We start from the raw sequence: 26926 nt of genomic DNA on the forward strand, positions 1-26926 counted from the left end.
GCTAGTTGACGAAGTCTCAGTTTACCTTTTATAATTAATTCTGAAACCTTTTCTACATAAGTTTTTAATTTTTTACTTGGTTTATGAGGTATAAATATCCACTCTAAAATAATATCTTCCCTCTGCATTAAAATCCCTGTAGGAGAAATTCTGGAAGGCAGTATGACTAGGATGGAACTAAGATTCGGGTTGACCCTATCCACATGTGCCTCCTGTAATTTTTCCTCAATCATTGTCAGTTCCTTTTCTGCTTCAACTGTCAATTTTCTGGGACTATTCAAATCCTTATCACCATCTAAGGTTTTGTTTAAATGAACTATTAGATCAGGTGTTATCCCAACAGCTGGTCGTAGACTGGAAATATCTCCTAACAATCTTTGGAAGTCATTAAGAGTCCGTAACCGGTCTCTCCTAATTTGTGCCTTTTGTGTTCGAATTTTCTCTAACCCTATTCTGTAGCCTAGGTAATTAATAGAATCTCCTCTTTGAATCTTTTCAGGGGCAATTTGTAATCCCCACCTAGGCAAAACTTTCTTTACTTCTTCAAACATACTTTCCAAAATATCTTTATTTGAATCAGATAATAAAATGTCATCCATGTAATGATAAATTATGGACTTGGGAAATTGCTTACGAATTATTTCCAGTGGCTTATTAACAAAATATTGACACAATGTGGGACTATTGAGCATCCCCTGTGGGAGGACAGTCCATTGATATCTCCTAGTAGGCTGAGAATTATTATAAGTAGGCACTGTGAAGGCAAATTTTTCTCTATCCTTTTTTTGCAAAGGTATAGTGAAAAAACAATCTTTCAAATCAATAACTATAAGAGGCCATCCTCTTGGTAATAGAGAAGGCAAAGGAATTCCAGATTGTAGCGGACCCATAGGCTGAATTACCTTGTTGACAGCTCTTAGATCTGTCACCATTCTCCATTTACCAGATTTCTTTTTTACAACAAACACAGGAGAATTCCAAGGGCTGGTTGATTCTTCAATATGGTTAGCATCTAGTTGCTCTTGTACCAGCTGTTCCAAAGCCTGTAACTTATCTTCAGCTAGAGGCCACTGCTTGATCCATATTGGCTTCTCAGTTAGCCATTTTAAAGGTAGGGCTGTTGGTACCTCTAAAGGTTTGCTATTGGCTGTGTGTTCTTGTACAGCCTGAATGGCTGGTGACCTTTTTCCATAATACCTCATTATATCCTTCCCAGAATTGTGAGTTCCTGGAACTACAGGAATGTTAATCTGGGTATTCCATTGCTGTAGCAGGTCACGGCCCCATAAATTTATTGCAATATTTGCTATATATGGCCTTAATCTTCCTATTTGCCCTTCAGGCCCTATGCATTCCACCCATCTTGTGCTTTGTTTTACACGAGATAGGGTTCCAATTCCCAGGAACTGAACATCTACCTCATGAAGAGGCCAATTCGGATGCCAGGATTCTGGAGTAATTATACTTACATCCGCACCTGTGTCTAATAAGCCTTCAATAAAAATGCCATTTATACAGACTCTTAGCTTTGGTCTTTGATCGTTAATATACGTTTGCCAAAATATACGTTTACTCTGTCCTCCTGAATTTTTTGACTCATTCTCCACATGTAATTCATCATTTAGACCAGTATTACTTTTTACGGCAGACATTGGAGTTTTTAATTTTCTTGGTGAGACACATTTTCGACTGTAACTGGGAATGACTGGGCCACTTTTGGCTTGGGGGCCTGCAAGAGGCCCCTCAAGGAGTTTCCCGATGGTATCGGGTTGCCTTGTCTGTCTGTTGTTGACCTGCATTCGTTGGACCAATGTCGGCCTTTACCGCATCTTCTGCATATACCTGAAGGCTGAGATCTCCTACTTTTGTCATTCCCAGAGGAGATATTATTCCTAGGATTTCTTTGCCTGCAATCCCTTTTCAGATGTCCTAATTTACCACAATTAAAACACCTGGTAGTTTGATGTCTCCTCATAGCTTTGGAAATCGCTTCTCCTACCCAGGATTCATCGTTATAGCTAAACATCTCAACATTCATTGTATGCTGTATCCATTCTTCCATTGGTGCTGATCTAGATCTTAAAGGCCCAATTATCTTTTTACATTCAGTATTTGCATTTTCAAAAGCTAGAGATTCAAGAAGTATTCGTCTAGCTTCTGGGTCTGTTACCCCTATGTCCAGAGCCTTAATTAATCTTTGCACAAAGTCAGTAAAGGGTTCTCTCTGTCCCTGCCTAACCCTGGTATATGATTCGACCCTTTTTGCTGGATCTTGTATTCTATTCAAAGCATTCAAGGCTGCTTTGTGACATAAGGACAGCACTTCTTCATCATAAAGAGCTTGGACCTGTGGATCAGCATATGCTCCTACACCAAGAATTTGATCTTGGGAAACCTCCACACCTTTTGCTCTTCCTTGCTGTTCCATATGTTTGGATTCTTCTCTGAAATAAATTCCAAACATCAAGGAAGGCCCATCATCTAAAACTGCAGACACTAGCTGAGAGAAATCATGGGGGGTAGCTCTGACATTAGAAGCCCAAGTCCTTATCATTTCCTTAACAAATGCAGAGTGCAAGCCAAAGTTAACGACAGCTTGCTTAATTTCTTTTAAATCATTCATTGCTATTGGTGTCCATCTAGCTTCTTTAACTCCCTTTGAGCCTTTGGAAGTTAACCCTTTGTCAGAATAAATTACAGGGTATGTTGTTAGGACCCTGGGTAAGCCAGTTCTAACAGCTGGTGGTGGCATTGTATCCTGTCCTTGTGCCTTCTTACTCTGTTCACCAGCTCCAATAGTTTCTTCAATCATTTCTAATCTTTTTATCATTGTATCCCTTAAATCCTGAATCTCCTGACCTACCCGTGTTTCTAGTAATTTCACTAAGGTATCAGTTTTTTGGTTCCCATTCTGGAGGTTCATTCTATCTGTTACCTTATCAAAACTTTGTGGTAACATCTGAACGTCAAATTCAACAGCCTGTACCCTTTCAGGTAACTTCCTAGTACCCTTGGACATGGAGTCAATTTTGTCTATCATAGTATCCACTTGTTCAGATAACCCCTGATTTTCAATAATTTTAATCCTTTCAACTAGTTGTTCAATATTAGTCCGTAAAAATCGTATCTTTCTTAATGATAAAATATTGAAAAGAAAACTGAAACCTAGCAACAAGTAAATTAATATATTCCCATAGTCATATAAACCTTGCATGACATAATCCATTGTATTAATAAAGAAAACAGTAAAATTGGCGTTGGAAACAAAAACTGCCATATTACCTCTTGTCTAGTTGGCGGCGCTGTTGCCAAGTTGCGACTAGAACCACTGCAAAGGTGACTTAAACAGGTCCTGTTTCAGTGTCTGCCTTAGTATTTGTTAAAAACTAGGAAATATAAGTTGCTCAAGAAAGAAAGTTTAATTAAATCAATTCCATACACGGAACCAGAAACCCAGAATCCAGGGGTAGAAAAGAGCAACCCGGAAGCCGCGTATGCCTCCACGTGACCGAGTCGTTCTGATTCACGCCACTAAAGCACCGCACTTACAAGGGAAATTTAAAAACAACTCAGAAAAGAGCAAACCAGGCAGGCAGAGACTGTCCCGAGCCTGTGGAGCTTGGGAGGCGTGGGGTTTAACTGAACTGCTGGCTCCACACACAGGGCACAGGCCGCAGCTGAGGGAGGTCTCGTGACTAGCCGAGCTGGTAGCAAGCAGTTGAGTGGGGGGGAAGGGGGGGTTCTACAACCAAACGTGGGGCGCCAGATGAAGGCGTAAGTCACAGACAATCCCACACCAGTTTGGAATTATGATTAATAGAATGGTTATTTATTCAAAGGGGAAAAAACTTACAGATTACCGTCCCAGACAACAGCCCCTCCGCGTGAACAGGAAAGGAGTCCAGGGGCCGGAAACGGAGCCGGAAGACAAAGAGAGAGTGGAGGACAGCCGCTGCTTTTTTTAAAGGGAGAGACCACGCCCCAATGGGCTGGTAACTCAGCGGCGATTGGCTGAAGGAGCTGAAGGAACTCCCACAGCAGTGTACCACATGTGTGGCATGCCTCTGGAGGGCAGAGAAGGGTATTAGACCCCTTGGGACAAGAATTACAAATAGTTGTGAGCTACCATGCAAGTATTTGGAACTGAACCTAGGTTCTTGGAAGAGCTGCCAGTGAGACAGGGTTTCTCTGGGTATCCTCTGTCGTATCCTAGATCTTGCTCTATAAACCAGGCTGGATTTGAACTCAGAAATCCATCTGCCTCTGCCTCCTGAGTGGTAAGATTAAAGACTTCTGGCCCCTATTTTTTTTTTAAGATTTATTTATTTATTTATTTATTTATTTAGTATCCTGCCTGTGGGCCAGAAGGGGGTCTCCAGATCTCATTATAGGTGGTTGTGAACCACCACATGGTTGCTGGGAATTGAACTCAGGTCCTCTGGAAGAGCAGTCAGTGCTCGTAACTACTGAGGCATCTCTCCAGCCACCTGACCCCTGTTTTTATTTTTTGTATATATGAGTATTTTGTTTGCGTGCATGACATGTGTGACTGATACTTGTGGAAGCCAAAGAAAATGTTGGGTCTTCTGGAACTGGAGTTAAAGATGGTTGTGAACTGCCATGAAGGTGTTGAGAACTGAACAAAGGTCCTTTGCAAGAACATCAATTTCTCCATTCCCCAAGATTTAAATTTTTTAAATTGATTTTTAAATCAACATATCAAGTAATGGGTTTTATTACGGCATTTTCATACACATATGCCAGTTGGCTTTATTCCTGTTCCTTCGCCTCCCGCATTACCCTTCCTCCGTTACCCTGCTCCATCCTTGCTGGTCCCTTTGGCCATCCCTCACAAGCTCTCCTTTCTCTTTCACGTCATCTATATTCACGACCTTCCCTTGCTCCCTTCCTCCCCTCGCCACCAAGATTGTCTCTCCAGGGCTGGAGAGATGGCTCAGAGGTTAAGAGAACTGACTGCTGTTCCGGAGGTCCTGAGTTCAATTCCCAGCAACCATGTGATGGCTCACACCTGTTTATAATGAGATCTGGTGCCCAGAACACTATATGCATAATAAATAAATTAAAAAAAAAAAAGATTGTCTCTCCAGCCAGGGAGATGGCTGAGTGGTTAGTGTACTTGCTGTGCGAGTTCAGAGCACAGGTAAAGCAGGGTATAATAGTGTATGTGTGTGTGTGTGTGTGTGTGTGTATACCTCACTGGGAGGTGGAGACAGGAGGTGCTCCAGGAGCTTTCAGGTCAGAAGCGAGCAGCAAAGAGGCCATGCCTCCAGTGCAGTGGAAGGTGAGGACTGACACCAGAGGCCGTCCCATGATTCCATATGTTCTCGTCCTCATGCCCATGAACATACACACATCGTGCATGCAGACAGACACATATATACAAAGATCGCTTTTTCCTTTTTATGGCACCTTTTCTACCTTTATGACTAGAAACACACACACATGTCTGTATTCACATACACGCACATGTAAGTCCATATTCCACTTAAGAGAGAACATGTTATTTGTGTTTTTTAATTAATTGATTGATTTGTGTGTGTGCATGCATGTGCCACAGTACACATGTTGAGGTCAGAGAATAACTGTGGTAGATGGTTCCATCATGGGCTCCAGGGATGAACTCAGTTAGTCTGCCAATGACGACTGCTCTCACCTGCTGAACAGACTTACTGGCCCAGAATTTGTTTCTGTATTTGACTTATGTTTCTTAATGTAATGATTTCTGATTTCATTCATTTTTTTCTGAAAAATGTCATTATTTTATTTTTCATTATGCCTGAATTAAATACCATTGTGAATGTACCACATTTTTAAAAATTTTTTATTGATATTTATTGAGCTCTACATTTTTCTCTGCTCTCCTCCCTCCCTCTCCCCTCTCCTAAGATCCCCATGCTCCCAATTTACTCAGGAGATCTTGTCTTTTTATACTTTCTACTTCCCATGTAGATTGATCTATGTAAGTCTCTTTTGGTGCCCTCATTGTTGTCTAAGTTCTCTGGGATTGTGGTTTGTAGGCTGGCTTTCTTTGCTTTATTTTAAAAACCACCTATGAGGGAGTACATGTGATAATTGTCTTTCTGTGTCTGGGTTACCTCACTCAAAATAATGTTTTCTAGCTCCATCCATTTTCCTGCAAAATTCAAACTGTCATTGTTTTTTTTTCTGCTGTATAATTCTCCATTGTGTAAATGTACCACATTTTCCTTATTCATTCTTCAGTCGAGGAGCATTTAGGTTGTTTCCAGGTTCTGGCTATGACAAACAAAGCTGCTATGAACATAGTTGAACACATGTCCTTGTGGCACGATTGAGCATCCTTTGGATATATACCCAAAAGTGATATTACTGGGTCTTGAGGAAGGTTGTTTCCTAATTTTCTGAGACATCGCCACACTGACATCCAAAGGACCTGTACCAGCTTGCATTCCCACCAGCAATGCAGAAGTGTTCCCTTTTCCCCACAACCTCTCCAGCATAAGTTGTCATCAATGTTTTTGGTCTTGGCCATTCCTATAGGTGTAAGATGGAATCTCAGAATTGTTTTGATTTGCATTTCTCTGATGACTAAGGATGTTGAACATTTCCTTAAGTTTCTTTCAGCCATTTTAGATTCCTCTGTTGAGAGTTCTCTGTTTAGGTCTGTACTCCATTTTTTTATTGGATTATGTGATCTTTTGGTGTCCAATTTCTTGAGTTCTTTGTATATTTTGGAGATCAGACCTCTGTCTGATGTGGGGTTAGTGAAGATTTTTTCCCATTCTGTAGGCTGTCGTTTTGTCTTGTTGACCATGTCCTTTTCAGTTTTAGAGAAGCTTCTCAGTTTCAGGAGGTCCCATTTATTAATTCTTTCTCTCAGTGTCTGTGCTGCTGGGGTTATATTTAGGAAGTGGTTCCCTGTGCCAATGCGTTCAAGTGTATTTCACACTTTCTCTTCTATAAGGTCAGTGTGACTGGCTTTATGTTGAGATCTTTGATCCATTTGGACTTGAGTTTTGTGAATGGTGATAGATATGGGTCTATTTTCATTTTTCTACATGTTGATATCCAGTTATGCCGGCACCACTTGTTAAATATGCTTTTTTTTCCATTTGATATTTTTTGCTTTTTTATCAAAGATCAGGTGTTCAAAGATGCATGGATTGATATCCGGGTCTTCTATTTGGTTCCATTGGTCCTCCTGTCTGTTCTTATGCCAATACCAGGCTGTTTTCAGTACTGTAGCTCTGTAGTAGAGTTTGAAGTCAGGGATTGTGATTCCTTCAGAAGTTCTTTTATTACACAGGATTGTTTTGGCTATCCTGGGTTTTTTGTTTTTCCAAATGAAGTTGAGTACCGTTCTTTCAAGGTCTTTGAAGAATTTTGCTGAGATTTTGATGGGCGTTGCGTTGAATCTGTAGATTGCTTTCAGTAAGATTGCCATTTTTACTATATCAATTCTGCCTACCCAAGAGCATGGGAGGTCTTTCCATTTTCTGGTGTCTTCTTCAATTTCTTTCTTCAAAGATTTAAAGTTCTTTTCATACAAGTCTTCCACTTGTTTGGTTAGAGTTACTCCGAGATATTTTATGCTGTTTGTGGCTATTGTGAAGAGTGTTAATTCTTTGATTTCTTCCCCAGCCCTTTTATCATCTGGTACCACATTTTCATTATCTGTTCATCTGTTGATGGACATTTAGGCTGGGTCCATTTCTTAACTATTATAAAGAGTTCAACAAAAGTTAAATAAAGTTTAAAAAAAAAAAGAGGGCTGGTGAGATGGCTCAGTGGTTTAGAGCACTGACTGCTCCTCCAGAGGACCCGGGTTCAATTCCCAGCACCCACATGGCAGCTCACAACTATCTGTAGCTCCAGATTCAAGAGAATCTGACATCATTATACCAATGCGCATGAAATAAAGTTAAATAAAGTTTTTTTAAAAAAAAAAGAGTTCAGCAAAACTAGGTGTGAGGGTACACAGCCTTAATTCCAGCACTCAGGAAGCAGAGACAGGTGAATCTCTGTGAATTCAAGGCTAACTTGGTCTACAGAGTTCCAGGATAGGCTCCAAAACTACACAGAGAAACTCTGTCTTGAAAAACAACAACAACAAAACAAACAAACAAAAATTCCTGAATGATTTTAGGGATTGAACCCTCAAACATACACTATTAAATAAGAACATCTCTCAAATAAAAACAGAAGAGACATCCAAACTTATCAGTGTTCGTATTGCAAAACAGATGCATAAGAAACATGGAAAAGACTCTTTAACTACTGAGTCAAATGGCATCGAAATAGCTTCAACACCTGATGTGAAGATTTAAAAAACAATTTACTACTGAAAGTCATCACCCTACATGGGCAGGCCATGGGGCATCCTCAGGTGTCACCCTCATGAACACCAGCTGGATTGAGACAGGGTTTCTCATTGCATAGGAGCTCACTAACTGAGCTGTCCCACCTGGCTGGTAGGTCACTGGGGATCTCCTGTCTCTTCTTCCCCAGAAATGGTATGACAAGAACACTAGGCTCTAAGATAGAACCCAGGTCCTTAGTCTCATTTATTTCAACTTCAAAAAACCCTTATGTATTTTTTAGTTTATGTGTATTTTACCTGCGTGCTTGTGTGTAGCACATAACATGCCTCATGCCCTCTGAGCCACAGGAGGGTGTTGGGTGCCTTGTCAAGGACAGTAGTGAGTTACCAGTGGATGCTGAGTACAGAATCTAGGTTCTCCGTAAGAGCCATCGTTCCAGCCTCATAGGTCCTTATGCATGTACAGCAAGCACTTTTTATTTTTTAATTTTTATATTTATCTATCTATCTATCTATCTATCTATCTACCTATCTATTTTTGAGGTGATTTCTCACTATGTTGTTCAGGTTGGTTTCAAACTTAGGAGTTCAAATGATCCTCCTTCCTCAGCCTCCATAGTACAAGGATTGCAGGCTATTGCACTCCGTTATGTTTATTTTCTTTCTTACTTCCTCCTTCCCTCTCTCCTTCCCTCCCTCCCTTTTGTTAGTTCCTTGGTTTGTCTGGAGACAAGGTCTTACTATGTAGCCCTAAGAGGCCTGGAACTTATTATGTAGACTGAGGTGGTTCCAGTATGTATGTGTTCTTTTGCAAATGCCCCCTATGTGCTGAGACTATAAGTATGTGGCCTATGATTTTTGTTTGTTTGTTTATCTTTTAGATAAAATAAATGTTCTCATTATTTTATTACACTCTGAATTCTGGGTATTTCAATTTTTTTAGCCTATCTTTATAATTTCTTAAAATGTTAAAAATATTACATACATGAGTAGGAACTTGGTCTGTGACATAGACTATCTTTAGCATGCTTTTTAGCAGACACTCACAGAAAGACTTTTATAAATAGGATTCATGGTAGGCAGTGGTAGCACATGTCTTAATCCCAGCACTCGGGAGTCAGAGGCAGTCTCTGTGAGTTTGAGGCCAGTGTGGTCTATGGAATGAGTTTTTTTTCTTTTTTTTTAAATTATTATTATTTTTTAAAAAAAGAAAACAAAGTATCTTTTATTCATTTTACATACCAATTCCAGTTCCCACTCCCCTCCTCTCATTCCCTTTACCTACCCCCTCATCCCACCCCCATCCACTCCTCAGAGGGTAAGGTACATGCTTTGGGGAATGTCCAAGGCCTATATCTAGGTACAGGGCTAGTTTTCCAGGACAAGCTCCAAAGCTACAGAGAAACCCTGTCTCAAAAAAACCAATAACAACAACAAAACAAACAAAACTCAAAACAACAAAAAAAATAGGATTCATGCCATCGCTACCTCTGTATATTGTCCTTTTTTTTTTTTTTGATTATCATCAATTTTTAGGGAGTGGCCAGGTTCTACAGGTCACGGAAAAAGCACGTGGTCACCACCCAGACTGAACACAAATGTGTGCTGGATTCCTGCCGCTCACTGGAAGCTGAGGGCTTTCGGATCACATACCTCCCAGTGCAGAAGAGTGGGATCATTGACTTAAAGGTAGGAGTCCTACGGTAGGCATGAGGGACAAAACTGGAGTAATCCTGTAAGCCTGTCTCCAGCATTGGGTGGAGCCTCAAGGTTGAACTAACGGTGAGAGTGGAGCATGGAACAGACCCGCAGAGAAGGAGATTATGTTCTCCGGGTGTGTACTGCTCTTCTCTGAAAAACTTGCCTCTCAGCTCTTTTGGTGATTCTGTTGTCTGAGAGCTACTGGATGTGAGCATAGGATGTCAGGGAGTCACACCACAGGTGAGCTCTGGACGTGAGTGTAGGATGTCAGGGAGTCACACTACAGATGAGCTCTGGCTTCATTTTTCCCAGCACTGGTGATTTGTGTCGACCTATAAAGGAAGCATGGTGATTGGTGATGTGACTCAGTGGTAGAATTTTTTTTTTAACTTTTTTCAAAGCAGGTTTCTCTGGCTGTCCTAGAACTAGTGCTGTAGGCCAGGGTGGCCTCAAAATCACAAAGATCCGCCTGCCTCTGCCTCCAGAGTGCTGGGTTTAAAGACACATGCCACCACTACCCAGCTAGAATTCTTGCATAGCATGCACAGGTTGTAGGCTTGATCCCCACAACTGGAAAAGCAAACACATTAGTATAGATTAGGTACAGTGGAATTTGCCCTTAAACTTAGCACTCTGGAGGCTCAGACAAGAGGATCACCAGAGTTTGAGGTGACTGGACTCCAGAGTGAGCCCCTGTCTACAAATAACAGGCTTGAATATATGTTTCTGTCCTGTTTCCATGTTGTATGCATGCAGTGATCACATTGCTCTTACTTCTGTAGCTCGGTAGCAGCTTGAAATCAGGATTTGTTTATTTGATCTAGTTAAGATCTCATGTAAGCTTTAAGTTTTTTGTTTTTTGTCTTTGAGACAGTGTCTTGTAAATCTCAGGCTGGCTTCAGGTGACTATGTAACCATGGATGATTTTGAACTCCTGATCCGCTTGCCTCAACCTATTAAGAGTTGGCATTATAGTCATGGGCTATAATACCTACTCAACTAACCTTTCTCTTTTAAGATTTATTTTATGAGTGTCTAGGTGTTACAGGTGAGCCATTGTGTGGATGCTGAGCCTTGGACTCGTGTCCTCTACAGCTGCATCAATTGCTGTTAACCACTGGGCCATCTCTTCAGTCCATAATTTTTTAATTAATTAATTAATTAATTTTTAGATTTTATATGTTTATTATGTATACAGTGTTCTGCCTATATGCTGGAAGAGGGTATCAGATCTCATTATAGATGACTGTGAGCTACCATGTGATTGCTGGGAATTGAACTCAAGTCCTCTGAAAGAGCATGAGATAGGGTTTCAATGTTGCCGAGGCTGGCATTGATCTCCATTCTTCCTGTCCCTACCTTCTAAGATCTGGGATTATAGACGTGTGCTACCATGCCCAGCCATTTTCTATTTTTTGTTGTTATTGTTTTTGTTTTTTGAGACATGGTTTCTCTGTAGCTTTGGAACCTGTCCTGAAACTCCCTCTGTAGATCAGGCTGGCCTCATAACTCACAGAGATCCGCCTGCCTCTGCTTCCCGATTGCTGGGATTAAAGGCATACACCTCCGCCACCCAGCTAATTTCTACTTTTTGTGCATGGGTGTTTTGCCTGCATGCATATCTGTGTACCATCTGTGTACCTGATGCCTGTGGAGGCTGGAAGAAAGTATCTAATCCCCTGAAACTGGAGTTACAGAGAACTATGATCCTCCATGGTGTGCCCAGAACTGGACAGGAGTCCTCTAGAGCAGAAGTGCCCTTCACTGCCGAGCCGTGTCTCCAGTCCCTTGTGTTGTCATTTGTTGTTCTTTTTTCTTTTAAACTGGGATTACTAGGGATTAAACTCGGCGCCTCCCACATGCTAGGCAAGCACTGAGCTACATCCCCAAACCCCCTATTATTTAATATTTAAGTGTTCAGATAGGGTTATAGTGAAAGGCCCCTTTTCTAGACTTAAGGTTGTCTGCTTTCTTATTCATGTTGTTCTCTTGGCATCATATACACTCCTTACTCCTACATTCTTAGGAACTAGAGGCTGCCATTCAGCCAGATACCAGCCTTGTATCAGTTATGACTGTGAACAATGAGATTGGTGTAAAGCAACCGATTGCAGAAATAGGTGAGTATAATAAATAGGTTATCCCTTACCATCCCTGTAAGGTCCATGTAAGGGGCAAGTACAAACAGTTAGAACATGACAGCCAAGCGGACCAAGGGAAGAGCTTATGAGCCTTGCTGACTGTATTCTAGGTAGCATGGCTACTAGTTGAGTTTTTAGAATGTAGTCGAGTGCCCTTCATGTTTGTTTTATTTTGTTTTGTTTTTGTTTTGTTTTGTTTTCAAGACAGGGTTTCTCTGTAGCTTTGGAGCCTGTCCTAGAACTTGCTTTGTAGACCAGGCTGGCCTTGAACTCACAGAAATCCACCTGCCTCCCAAATGCTGGGATTAAAGGTGTTCACCACCACTGTCCAGCCTGTTTTTTAATTTTATTTCATATTTTTGCCCCTAATGACAAAACAATAAGAAAAGACCATCTGTCCTTTTTCTCTTTAGAGTGTTCTTTATCACCATTTAGAGTTTACCTTGTAATCTCTCTCTTTTTTTTTAATGTATTTATTATACATACAATATTCTGTCTGGCATGTATGCCTGCAGGCCAGAAGAGGGCACCAGACCTCATTACAGATGGTTGTGAGCCACCATGTGGTTGCTGGGAATTGAACTCAGGACCTTTGGAAGAGCAGGCAATGCTCTTAACCTCTGAGTCATCTCTCCAGCCCCCTTACCTTGTAATCTCTATGCAAATTAGCAAAAATATCCATTAATCTTTCCTTCTTTTAAGGATTTAAAGGTGACATTGTATCCTTATAGTAAATGAGATGGTATGAAGGATCTTGGGCATCAACATAGCATGTGTGTTTGTGGTTTGTTGTTTTGCCCTTGATCTATAGAGTAATAGCAGAGACAGTGGGAGTTGGAAGGTATCAGGTGAGGCACAGAGAGGAAAGGGGGAGGTGGAAAGACAGAGAGGACTTACATAATGCCTTAACAGTCGCTTAGGTCATTCATGGTGCCTTGCAGGGCTTTTGCCTGTTTACTTTCACTGTGCTATGGGTCATTCTCTCTCATTCCTCAGGGAAGATTTGCAGTTCCAAAAAGGTGTATTTCCATACTGATGCAGCCCAGGCTGTTGGAAAGATCCCACTTGATGTCAACGATATGAAAATTGATCTCATGAGCATCAGCGGTCACAAACTCTATGGTCCTAAAGGTACCAGCCCCTGCCTCTTCCTTGAACTTCTCAGCAACCCCTTTGACAGATGCTCATCACAATTATTAGAAACTGTGATTACTTTCCAAACAGGTTGTATATTCAGAATGGCCTGGAATGTGCAAGTATCATTGAACAATAGCCCAAACACTTGCCTCTCTGTAGATGCTGTGTGCACAGTTGGCATTCTTCCTTGATCCCTCCACACTGTCCTTAAAAGGAATATAGATGATAATTTGCTTGAGGAAAACGGGATTCTGTTCATTCAGTTTTCCCTAGACATCTGTAAGTAGAATAAGTAAAAACAACAGAACCGTTTCCATTAAATAGGCTGATATTACTATCTGCCCTGCCATGCTGGCTACTAAGGGTTCCCACCAGGTTATAACTCACAGTCTTCTGAGCTGTTTTTGCAGACACCAACTTCTGCTCCAGAATGTGGCTTGAGTGGGGATCTCTTGTGAGTCTACTCACCCCTCATCAGGGTCTTGTGATTTGGTCCAACCTGCCTCCGAGTTTGCCTTCTTCCTTGCTCAGTGTCCTGAGTGAGGGGCTGTAGACATGTCTACTGTGTCATCCTTTACACAGTTGTTCTGTTGATTTTTAAGAACAGCCATACTATCCCTCCCTCCACTCCTTTTTCTTTTTCTTTCTTTTTCTTTGGGATTAAAGGCATGTACTACCACCACCTGGCCCCTCCACTTCGTTTTACCCAAATTATGTATGTTCTGATCTTGCTTTCTCACCTAACAAAACATCTTAAAATGAAATAAAATGTTAGATATGGTAATACATTCCTCTTATTCCAATGTCCTGGATACAAGCAGATCTCTGTGTATTCAAGTGCAGTCTGGTCTTCATAGTGAATTCCAGACTAACCAGGTCTTTAGAATTAGACCCGTCTTTTTTTTTTTCCCCTCTTTTTTTTCAGTTTCTCAAGACAGGGTTTCTCTGTGTAGCCCTGGCCATCCTGGAACTCATTCTGTAGACCCGGTTGGCCTTGAACTCACAGAGATCAGCCTACCTCTATCTCTGGAGTGATATGCTGGGATTAAAGGCATGCGCCGCCACCACCCAGTGAGAAAGTTTATTCTTGATTACCTATTGAGTTCTTGGTCACCTTAGAATTCTTGAGACTCTGAAAATCAAACTGAAAGGAAAGGAAAAGTATAGTGCAGAGTTGATAAGATCTTCCTTTCTTTCCTTCTCTTTCATCAGGGGTTTGTACCTTTACCTAAGGCTGGCTCTGCTTTCCCAGTGCTGGTAATGTGGGCACGTGCCACCAATCCTAATTTCACCAGATTCCTAACAGTGTATTTTAGAGTTTTAACAATGTCAGCATAAAAGAATGTCAGTCTTGGGCTGGAGAGATGGCTCAGCGGTTAAGAGCATTGCCTGCTCTTCCAAAGGTCTTGAGTTCAATTCCCAGCAACCACATGGTGGCTCACAACCATCTGTAAGAGGTCTGGTGCCCACTTATACCCTGTAGACACACAGAATATTGTATACATAATAAATAAATATTTAAAAAAAAAGAACATCATAAAATAGTTTAAAAAAAAAAAGAATGTCAGTCTTTCCTATAGCTGCTTGGTGTTTCATTGTATTGACATAGAATAAATTATATTCTCCCAACAATTATTACCTAAGTTATTTGTCTTAAGATTTATTTATTAGCTGGGTGGTGGTGGCACAAGCCTTTAATCCCAGCCTCGGGAGGCAGAGGCAGGCGAATCTCTGTGAGTTCGAGGCCAGCCTGGTCTACAAGAGCTTGTTCCAGGACAGGCTCCCGAAGCTACAGAGAAACCCTGTCTTGAAAAACAAAACAAAACAAAATTTATTTTCTTTTTATGTGTATGAGTGTTTTGTTTGAATGCATCTAAGTGTATTAGTGTGAGTGCAATGCCATTGAATCCCCTGGAAGTGGAGTTATAGCTGTGTGAGCTGCCATGGCGGGTATTGGGAACTGAACCTGGATCCTCTGCAAGAGCAACAAACTTTTGAGCCATCTCTCTAGCCGCTAGCGGGTGGTCATTGTCTCACCTTCTTCTCCTTCTTCATCTTGAACTTTGTTTTTTATATTTGGGTTTTGTGCGTGTGTGATTATTTTTATTTTTAATTATATGTGTGGTCTGTTTTGTGCTCTTAAGAATAATCCTGGGGGGGCTGGAGAGATGGCTCAGAGGTTAAGAGCATTGTCTGTTCTTCCAGAGGTCCTGAGTTCAATTCCCAGCAACCACATGGTGGCTCAAACCATCTGTAAAGGGGTCTGGTGCCCTCTTCTGGCCTGCAGGCATACACACAGGCAGAATATTGTACACATAATAAATAAATAAACAAATAAATAAATAAATAAATAAAAATATAAAAAAGAATAATCCTGGGGCTGGAGAGATGGCTCAGCAGTTAAGAACACTGGTTGCTCTTCCAGAGCATCTGGGTTCAATTCCCAGCACCCCCATGACAGCTCCTAACTGTCTGTAACTCCAGTTCCAGCAGAATCTAACACTTTCACAGACGTACATGCAGGGAGAACATGAAGACTCATGAAATAAAAATAAATAAATTATTTAAAGGGGTAAATAAGAATAATCCTGGGGCCGGAGAGATGGTTTAATGGTTAAGAGCACTGGCTGCTCGTCCAAAGGACCCTGGTTTAAGTCCCAGCACCCACATGGCAGTTCACACCTGTCTATAACTCTAGTTCCAGGGCTTCTGACCCCCTCACACAGACATACCTGCAGGCAAAACACCAATTAACATAAAATTTTTTAACTAATTAGAAAAAAAAGAATCCTCTGTTGTTTGATAGGGAGTTGCTTAAAATAATCTTGGTCATTATTCCTGTAGTAACATAATTTATGTTAAATACTTTTGCTAAATAGTAGCTTTTTCCATTTCTTTTTTTTCCTTCTACTTTTTTGTTTGTTTCTTTGATTTTTGAGACAAGGTTTCTTTGTGTAGCCCTGGCTGTCCAGGAACTTGCTCTGTAGAGTAGTAGGCTGGCCTCTGCCCCTGAGTACTCAGATAAAAGGCGTGCACCACCACTGCTCAGCTCTTTTAATTTTTTTATTTAGGTAAAGTTAGCTGTAAAATTTGAAATAATATTTTAATTTCTTTAGAAAGTAATATTCTGTTTCATTCGTGTCTCTCTTTTTTTCTAACAACTTTTTATTCAAGGAGTTGGTGCTATCTATATCCGGCGTAGGCCCCGGGTGCGTGTGGAGGCCCTACAGAGTGGCGGCGGACAGGAGCGGGGTATGCGGTCTGGGACAGTGCCCACACCCTTGGTGGTGGGGCTGGGAGCTGCCTGTGAGTTGGCACAACAGGAGATGGAGGTAGGTACTGGAGAGAGCAGTAATTCCCCCTCAGAATATCCCCCTGGGCAGGATCTCCCATTTAGAAACATCTCAGCATTGCTGAGGCCAATCTCTGCATGGAAGAGGAAGTCTAAGGTAATCCTGTCTTTGAACCGGGTGTGGTATCTTTTTCTTGTAATCCTAGCTGTTTAGGAGCCTGAGGCAGGAGAATTTTCAGTTCAAGATTAGCATGGACTACATAGCAAGATCAGAACTGAAAGTAAAGTGCTGGGTCAGCAGTAGAGTGCTTCCCTAGGGTGTGCAAGGCCTTGGGATCAATCCCTGTAAGAAAATCTGTGCACATGCACACACAGTTAAATAAAAACCTGCTTTGTCAAGGTCCCGCACCTCCTTGTTCTCAAGGAGGTGACTGAAAATCCATATATGCCCCGCCCCACTTGTAGTTAACGTCCATCTTTCTTTTTTATTTTCCAAGACAGGGTTTCTCTTTAGCTTTGGAGCCTATCCTAGAACTAGCACTTGTAGACCAGGTTGGCCTCAAACTCAGAGATCGTCTTGCCTCCCGAGTGCTGGGATTAAAAGTGTGCGCCACCACCACCTGGCCAGTCCATCTTTCTCTGAGTTGTTGGAACCTTGTGTTCAGCTCTTGCTCACCTTTTGCACACCAGACAGTGCGGGAGATGCAGCCATCCCCACATATACCAAGCATTAGAAGGGCCTGTGTGGCGCACAGCTGTCCTGGGTAGAGAAGGGCTTCTGGAATTCCTTGTCGCTGAGCTGGCTGGTGGACACTGTATTTAGTTCTCTCCTACGTGCTCCTTAGTACGACCACAAGAGAATCTCCAAGTTAGCAGAGCGACTGGTGCAGAAGATAATGAGCAGCCTTCCAGATGTGGTGATGAACGGGGACCCCAAACAACACTACCCTGGTATGGATATGCCCTTTCAATCTGTATTCTGTTTTCCTTTTTAACTTTTATTTATTATGTGTGCACGGGGAATGCCTGCCACAGTGCACTTGTGGAGGTCAGAGGGCAACTTTGTGGGGTCAGTTCTCTCATTCCACTCTTACATGGGTTCGAGAGATAGAACTCAGACCATCAAGCTTGTGTAACAAAGGTGTCACCTGCTGAGCCATCCTGGTGGTCAGCCCCACAATTCTGGTTTTGTTTTTTAAAAATATTTTCAGCTAAAAAAGTTTGTTTTGTTTGTTTGCTCTGTTTTGTTTTGCTTTGTCTTGTCTGTACTTGCCTCTTTCATGTTAGGCGTATCTACCCCTGAGCTCTGTCTCCGGCTGGCAGACTCCATTCTGGCAGAGGCTGAGACTCAGGGCCATCACCGTGTTCTCTCTTCTTCAGGCTGTATCAACCTCTCCTTTGCATATGTGGAAGGGGAGAGTCTGCTGATGGCACTCAAGGACGTTGCTTTGTCCTCAGGGAGGTGAGTTGGACAAGGTAGTTAGCTGGCCTGTTAAGTACCCTACATGTCACTGAACTTCCTGACGGTGGTAAAGGTCACTTTTTAGCTACCAGCCGTAGACTGACGTTCACCATTCTATCTGGTCTCTCTTGGAGGATTTTAAGACCTAGAATATGTATGTATCATCTTTGTCTTGAGACAGGATCTCTCTATGTATCCCTGGCTGTCCTGAAACTCTCTGTATAGACCAAGCTGTCCTCAACCTCACATAGATACTCCTGCCTCTGCTTCCTGAGTGGTGGGATTAAAGGTGTGAGGCATTATGCCCGCCTGAAGATGTATGTGTCTTTACAGTGTTAAACAAACATTTTGTAAACCCCCAGGGTTACACATCGTGTCTTCTGCTCTAGATGCAGAAGTTTCTCTGGCTCTTTTGTCAGATCAAGTACATGGATCTGACATGTTTTTTTCACCCCTTGACAGTGTCCTTGCTCCAGAAAGTTATCTGCTGTGGGTACCAGAGGGGCTGAGTTTACATCCCAAGATGTACAGGGCATCATCAGGCCCCATGACATTTCAGGCTACGTTTCCTCTGTCCCTGTGGTGTGATTCCAGGGCCCTGGGGGAGTGACCCTGGCTTTGTCCTATGGGCTAAAGGTTCATGTCTCCATCCTTAGTGCCTGCACTTCTGCATCTCTGGAACCCTCTTACGTCCTCAGAGCGATCGGCACAGATGAGGATTTAGCACACTCTTCTATCAGGTCAGTGCATTCAGCTGCCGTGTGTGTACCTGTGTGTGCCATTGTTACTTGTTTGGTGAGATAAGATCTTGTCTGACACAAAGGCTAGCCTTGAGCTGGCCTTGAACTCTGTCCTCCTATCTCCAGGTACAGAGTGCTGAGATTACAAGTGTGTGCCCCCCATGCCTGGTTTATGCATTCTGGGGAATCATACATGATAGGCAAGCATTCTTCTTCCTGAGCTATGCCCCTGCCCTTTTCTTGAATCTTGGTGAAGATGATGTCTGAGTCCCATGCTCAGATCCTTTGCCCACCAGGTCTGGAGTAAGTGTAGGAAACTTCTCAGTTGATTCTGATCCCCAGCTGTGCTCTAGGAAGCTTTTACCTGGAAGGTAGGTCTGTGCTCTTTTTTCCTCTTCCTATGAGCCAGTAGCTTTCCCAGATCCCAGCTGGTTTCCCACCCACTCTTCAGCCCGAGGATGACCTTGATTGTTCTGTCTCTGCCTCCCAAGCGCTGGAGTCACAGAAGTTACCTCCATGCCTGATAAGCAGTCAGGAATTGAACCCTGGACTTCATGTGTGTTAGGCAAGCACTCTACCCACTGAACCAATGGCATCCCTAGCTCTTTCTTTATCCATTGTTTAGTAGGTCCTCAGTGAGTGTTGGCCAAAAAAGAAAACCAAACCAACCCTGGGATCAGGTAGAGAGCTCTCCTGTGTTCTCTTAGGTTCGGCATTGGCCGCTTCACTACCGAAGAGGAGGTGGACTACACTGTGGAGAAATGCATCCATCATGTGAAACGCCTCCGGGAAATGAGGTACGGGCTGCTGCAGACAGATGCTGCAGAGGAACTGTACTGTCTCCTCTCTGTACGCAAGCTGCCGAAACCCCGGTTCAAAGAGCATGTAGATTTTACAGAGGAAGGAAGGAGAACTCCCTGGCTTCTTGTTTTTCAGGTTTTTTTGTTTGTTGTATTTTGAGACAGTGTTTCTTTGTATAGCCTTGGCTATCCAGGAACTCATTCTGTAGACTAGGCTGGCCTCAAACTCACAGGCATCCGACTCCCTCTGCCTCCTAAATGCTGGGATTAAGGATGTGCAACACCACCGCCAGGACTGGATTGTTTTCAAAATGCAGTGACGGCACACACCTTTGATCCTGGAGGCAGGTGGATCTCTGTGAGTTCAAAGTCAGCCTGGTCTACAGGAGCTAGTTCAGGACAGCCAGGACTGTTACACAGAGAAACCCTGTCTCAAAACAACAACAACAACAACAAAATCCTGGGTTTTTATATGTAGCACACAGATTGCTTGTCTAACATCAATAAAGACCCTGGATTTGATCCCAATCATACAGATAACAAGGGAAGGGCTGGGGCTCAAAGCTAGGAGGCACGGTAGTTGCCAAGAAGGCACAAAACCAAACCAGGAATCATGCACAGGTCTGAAATCACAGCTCTCAGGCTGTGGCAGGAAGATTGTGAATGAAACCTTTTCTCAGAAAGAGAAACAAAGGATGGGCTTCAGTAACACTGAAGAAAATTAACTGGAGAACGGAAGCTACAGAGTCCGATTGTTGGGTGTAGGGCTATAACTCAGGGGAGGAGATGGCTGAGTGTGGGTTTAATCTTCAGTGGCAAAAGCAAACAAACAAAATTGTCGCTCTCACCGCCACCACCCTCAAAGTCAATCTGGTTTTAAGAACATTATCCATGAGAGCACATTTGTCTTCCAAAATTTTGTAAATTTTTTTTCCATAAAGTGTAAATTTTACATAAAAGTGGTATCCCTTATAATCATAAGCAACATTATCCACAGTCTTCTCGGTATCATTTCCTGTATAAGAGTGGTGCTCAGGCCTAATGCCCAGACGTTTTTCTGGGTTAAAGCCATAGATGGTGTTTTAAGTTAGGGAGAGGCTGGAAAAGGTTTGTTCGTCTCCTGTACTGGCGTTCACCAGGGCAAAGGCAGAGGAAGCAAATTGTTGCTTAGGGCTTGAACGCCTGTGTTGGCTGCTGTTTCTTGTCTGAGTCCTCACTCACTTAATGCCTCTTCTCTTTGACAGTCCCCTCTGGGAGATGGTGCAGGATGGCATTGATCTCAAAAGCATCAAGTGGACCCAGCATTAGAAGAGTGGTCCCGTGACTTTGTGCTGACCTGGCCCTTCCTGCCTCACTGACCCGTGTACAACCAGAAACCTTGTTACATGCTGAGTGGTCCATGGTCAAACCAGAGATGGAGTAGCCCTGTTGACTTTACCACAGAACGTTTTCAACTGAGAAATTCCAGGAAGTATCTTTCCTAGCCTCAACCTCTTCCTCCAGAGGAGCTCTTCTCTACTCTTTAGTGAGTGGGCATTCTTAGCTGAAAGCCTGGAGGCGCTGGCATGCCACTCCCCCTAGGCATACCTGCTGTTGAGGAGGTAGAAGAATTGCAGAAGGCTCTAGATTCTATGTCATCCTCTGGATCGTCACTCTCTGCTCAGCTGGACTGGCACCAGTAGCAATTAGCATAAACAAACTTTATTTTAACCTTTTTTTGTGGCTTTAAAAGACATCTCTTTACATTGACTGCAACCAAAACAAGTTTTATTAAAGGCTTGTTTGCTTTGTGTTCTCATCTTCCTTCCTTCCTTTCTTTTCTTTCTTTTTTCCTTTTTTCCTTTTTTTTTTTTTTGTTTTTTGTTTTTTTGTTTTTTGAGACAAAGTTTCTCTGTGTAATAGCCCTGGCTGTCCTGGAATTTTGTAGACAGGCTGTCCTCAAACTCAGAGAGATCGGCCTGCCTCTGCCTCCCAAGTGCGGGGACTAAAGGTGTGCACCACCACTTCCCAGCTCCTCTTCCATTCATTCTTCCATTTAATGGAAATAGAAATATCCATTTGATTCTAATCATTTGTTTATTTCCTTAAAATTTGTTAATTTGAAGATTGGAGAAATAAATGTCCATTCCCCACACACACTTTATTCTGTGAGTTTTTGAGACTCTTGAGGGAGAAGAACTGCTCTTGACAGATGTGGAGACCTCCCCCACCTGCGTCCCATGAATGACTCATCCACTTGCATATCTTTTCTTCTAACAACTTAAAGGATTTGCAGGACACACACTTTACTCTTGGTGTCAGGAATACATTGGTTAATAGGACCAGAAAGAACACTGCCCCATGAGCTTCCACAGTAGAGGAGGGGTAGAAATCAGAAGTGAACAAAGGCTGTAACTGGTGTGACTGTGCTATTCTGAGGATCAGTAGGGAGAGCTGCGACAGTAAGTGTTGTAGGGAAGCTGTCTGGGGCTGTACTAGGGTTTCTGTTACTGTGAAGAACCACCATGACCATAGCAACTATTACAAAAAAAACATTTCATTGGAGTGGCTCGCTTACAGTTTCAGTGGTTCAGTCCGTTCTTGTCATGACAGGAAGCATGACAATGGGCAGGCAGGCATGGTGCTGGAGAGTTCTGGAGCTGAGAGTCCTGCATCAACCAAAAGCAGGAAGTGAGTGCCCAATATAGGGGAGGGTTGAGCTTCTGAGACCTACTCCAGCAAGGCCACGCTTCCTAATAATGCCACTCCTGGTGAAGCGTTCAAACATGAGTCTAGGGGGGTCCTTCCTTCTCAAGCCACCACGGGGTCACATGGAAGCAGAATACTATGAAGAGGGAGCAGTAGCTCCTCAGAAAGGAGCAGAAATTGCTGTGCAGCTAGGGTAGATCATCTGTGTCTGAACTCAGGAGCAGATTTTAATTAACCCTAAAAAAAGGAATATATGTTAGAATAGGGGCCAGGTGGTGGCGGTAGCGCACACCTTTAATCCCAGCACTCAGGAGGCAGAGAGGCAGGCATTGTGAGTTTGAAACCAGCCTGACCTACAGAGCTAATTCCAGGGCAACCAGGGCTACATAGAGAAACCCTGTCTCGAAAATCTAATATATAGTTTTATATAGGGGCTGGTGAGGTGACTCAGCAGTTAAGAGCACTTGCTATTCTTGCAGAGGACCCAGGTTCAGGTCCCAGTGCCCACAGTTCACAACCATCTGTAACTCCATCTCCATGGAAAAAGTCTTTTAAAAACTGTTAGACTAGATTGCATGATTTTTTTCCCCGTAAATGTAATGTTTATTCCCCATTCTGTCATATTTCTGACTCTTTCACCAGTGTTACAAGAGGAAAAAGCAAGACCGAAATAATGAGAAACTGAAATCAGAATCACTAATGTTATCAAGGAGGGAAGCAAATAATCTAACAGCTATGAGCAGAGAGCACCCCAAGAAAAAGACTGTGATATAAACAAGATTGCTAGAAAACTGCACCCATCCCTCTCATGCCTGTATAATGTTCTCCTGCATGGTGTAGAAATACATAGAATACTGTGGGAAGGAAAAATGTGTGTGATGGTAATTCTAACCGACTGTTGCAGAGTGGGGAGGAACACATCTCTGGATCCTGGGGATGAGTACATTGTAATTTTTTTATTGGGATAGTGGACACTAGCAAAAATTTTGAAAATGTCTCTTAACAGGATTTCAAGCATGCCTTTAATCCAAGCACAAGAGAGGCAGAGGCAGGTGGATCTCTGTGAGTCCAAGGCAATCCTGGTCTACATAGTGAGTTTTAGGACAGTCAGAGTTACGCAGTGGCTCTGTCTGTCTCATAAATAAATGAATGAATGAATGATAAATAAAAACATATCTTGGTAACAGTTGGATAGAAACAAACTTCACTGCAGTGAGTCCACTCCCCTGGCAAGTCTCGTGTGAGAATATTCAGAAGATCTCTTAAACAACAAACCTATTTGTATTGGTAGAGATGCTCTCCTGTCTGTGTGTGCATGGGACTGATAACCAGCCACTATCTTTGGGGGAAGTCCCAACGTTTTCTTATATGACCTTCCTAAGTGTATGACTGCTTCTCTTTTTTGCATTCCGACTCCATTTTGCGCTTACCACCTTAAGTGCTACCATTAAGAGCAACCCCACGTACATCATCATCGCTGTAGTCATCTGAAGCTCTCCACAGATACCTCACGGTATCTCTGGCCATAAGTGAATGATTGAGGCACCCGTCTCTGTTCAGTAGAGATAGCCATCATCCTCCTGTTTATTTTTCTCTTCTCCCCAAATCTGCTCATCCTTAATAAGTCAATCTGGGTGTGGTGGTGCACACCTTTAATCCCAGTGCTAGGAGTCAGAGGCAAATCTTTGTGATTTCAAGGCCAGCCTGGTCAGCTAGGATTTTGTAGAGAGACTGTCTCAAAACAAACAAACAAACAAACAAACAAACAAAAACTAAAAAGCTTTTAAATAAATATATATATGTATATATATAAATTTATTTATTTATTATGTATACAGTATTCTGTCTGCTTGTGTGCCTGCAGGCCAGAAGAGGGCACCAGACCTCATTACAGATGGTTGTGAGCCACCATGTGGTTGCTGGGAATTGAACTTAGAACCTTTGATGAGCAGGCAATGCTCTTAACCACTGAGCCATCTCTCCAGCCCTATATATTTAAATTTTAGAACGCTGCTGGTAGATTTGTTTGGTTTCATTCAGTTACCATTTTCTTTTCTTTCTTTTTTTTAAAGATTCATTTCTTTATTTTGTACAGTGTTCTGCCTGCATGCGTACCTACACTCCAAGTGCCCATTATAGATGGTAGTGAGCCACCATGTGGTTGCTGGGAATTGAACTCAGGACCTCTGGAAGAACAGTCAGTACTCTTAACCGCTGAGCTATCTCTCCAGCCCCCAGTTACCATTTTCTGTGCCTCTGCAAGTGAGTGCAGGTGCTCCCAGAAGCCTGAAGCATTGCATCCTGTGTAACTGGCATCATAGCAAGTGTTCTTAACTGCTCAGCCATCGAAAATATAAATAATTTAAAAAATCTGTTTGTGGTAGTTTAATGTAATTGGTCCATGGTCTCATAGGAAGTGCCATTATTAGGAGGTGTGGCTTTGTTGGAGTGGGATTGGCCTCTTTGGAGAAGTGTTATCACTGTGGGGGTAGGCTTTGAAGTTTCCTATGCTCAGGATACCACCCAGTCAGTTGACTTCCTGTTGCCTGCAAGATGTAGCACTCTCAGCTCCAGCACCACTTCTGTCTGCACGCCTTCATGCTCCCCCTAGGATTGTAAGACTTCAAGACAGTTCTGAAGCCATTTCTGACGATTCCAAACCCTCTCAGCCTCCATGCCTTAGTGCTTCCCCTCCTTCCCTGGGAACCAAGGACCTAACAGCTCCACATGCACGTACTCAGTTCCTGAACAATTACCCAGACACGTATGTTTTGACTCAGTCCCCTGGGAAACGGGGTCAAAATGACCTCTTACCTCATCTGATCTGACAATAGCTCTCCAACCAATTATTGGTATTAGCCCTTTTCGAATAAGCCAATCATAATGGTCAAGGAACAACCCCTCTTGTTTCTGTGGGGCCTTCTCCTTTAAAAGTAGACTGTACCAGCTATTCGAGGTCTCTTGGCTTCCCGAATGCTGAGGGACCCTGTCATGACAGAATTAATAAAATCCTCATGCTTTTGCATCGGCTGTGGTATATGAGGTGATCTCTGGGGGCGACTCCTCGGTTTGGACACTAGAGTTCAATAGGATAATAACGGACTGAACCTGCAGCCTTACTGGTGTCTGAGGGCTGTGGGGTCACCAGGGAGGGTCGTGAAGTTTTGAGTGGTCTGCACTGCCATCCGGAGCCATTGTGTCTGAACTGCTACCAAGTGCCATGTGTGGGTCCGTGGTCCTGCTGTAACTGGAGTCTGTGGGGTTTTATTGTTGTTTGTTTTGTCTGTTTGTTTTTGAGACATGTTTTTCTGTGTAACAGCCTTGGCTGTCCTGAAACCCACTCTGTAGGCCAGGCTGACCTCAAACTCACAGAGATCTGCTGCCTCTGCCTCCTGAGCGCTAGAATTAAAGGCGAGCGCCACTACCCTACGGCTGGAGTCTGTGTTGATATCTGTGGCCCAGGTTACCACGAGGGGGCTATAGGAACCATGCTTGATGAAATCAGAAGTCCATGGTGATTTTTTTTTTTTTAAGTTTTTGCTGGGATTAAAGGTGTGCGTCCCCACTGCCCAGTTTGGCCCCACTCTTTGCTGTGCTTAGGAAGGCTTGCCCTGCGCCTAGGTGGACACTGCAGCAAGAAAGCTGGTCCCACCACTCAAGCTTTCTCCTTGGGCATGGGAAGCTGGCCATGATTACATAGGCATAGAGTGAGCTTACTCTGTCCCTCACTTTTGATGAGGGTAGGCCCCAGGGACCAGGACTGACCAACTCAGCTGCCACCCAGGCCCACATCCAGCGCCTGGCTTGGCCCACCCTAACATCTACCCCATGTATAACCCACTGGAGCTCGTGAAGGGACTGGTCCTGGGAATGATACTGGAAGGATCTTCATGACTTTGGCAACAGCAGGATATTCACGTGTTGGACTCTAGTGTCCAAACCGAGAAGGAGTCGCCCCCAGAGACCTCCTCATATACCACAGCCGATGCAAAAGCATGAGGATTTTATTAATTCTGTCATGACAGGGTCCCTCAGCATTCGGGAAGCCAAGAGACCTCGAATAGCTGGTACAGTCTATTTTTAAAGAAGGCCCCATAGAAACAAGAGGGGTTGTTCCTTGACCATTATGATTGGCTTATTCGAAAAGGACTAATACCAATAATGGGCTGGAGAGCTATTGTCAGATCAGATGAGGTAAGAGGTCATTTTGACCCCGTTTCCCAGGGGACTGAGTCAAAACATACGTGTGAAAGACTTTGGGGCGCCTTAGCACTACTACACCCCCCTTCCTGGGAACCAGGTGCCTTAGCACTACTGCACCCCCCTTCCTGGGAACCAGGACCCAGGTAACCAACCATGTGTGCACTGGGGCTTTGAGTACTTTCCATCCCCTTTGTAGTCTTTCTTCTATAGACCCAGGCCCTGGAACTGGGGTGAGACGATCTGCAAGTGTTCCTGCTTGTAACCGCCATATTATTGATCAATTAGAGTTAGCTAACTGTTAAATGAACTAGTCAAAATGGTTGACAAATGATTTCTGGACTTTCCCTTTGATTCTGTACCACCCCCTCCCTGATTCTGTGATTTTTTTCCTTTAAAAGAACCTGTAATAGACAAAGCAGGGGTCCTTCTCCTCTCGAGGCTG

The 26926-nt window shown here is 43.1% G+C and overlaps 1 protein-coding gene across 2 annotated transcripts in view; it reads left to right on the top strand.

Annotated features, from left to right (window-relative positions):
• The window catches only part of Nfs1 (NFS1 cysteine desulfurase), a 33227-nt gene extending 11500 nt beyond the window's left edge, over window positions 1-21727 (top strand). For both annotated transcript variants that reach the window (XM_048431595.3, XM_085697162.2), the window contains exons 5-13: window positions 9857-10009; window positions 12048-12141; window positions 13159-13293; window positions 16474-16631; window positions 17437-17542; window positions 17972-18053; window positions 18710-18793; window positions 19501-19590; window positions 20838-21727. In XM_048431595.3, coding sequence (XP_048287552.1) covers window positions 9857-10009; window positions 12048-12141; window positions 13159-13293; window positions 16474-16631; window positions 17437-17542; window positions 17972-18053; window positions 18710-18793; window positions 19501-19590; window positions 20838-20901 — 966 coding nt within the window. In that variant the 3' untranslated portion in view covers window positions 20902-21727. The remainder of the gene's footprint in view (window positions 1-9856; window positions 10010-12047; window positions 12142-13158; window positions 13294-16473; window positions 16632-17436; window positions 17543-17971; window positions 18054-18709; window positions 18794-19500; window positions 19591-20837) is intronic.
• Window positions 21728-26926: the final 5199 nt, after the last annotated feature.

The sequence above is a fragment of the Myodes glareolus genome, chromosome 10 (genome assembly GCF_982192425.1).
Source record: "Myodes glareolus chromosome 10, mMyoGla1.1, whole genome shotgun sequence".
NCBI lineage: Eukaryota > Metazoa > Chordata > Mammalia > Rodentia > Cricetidae > Myodes > Myodes glareolus.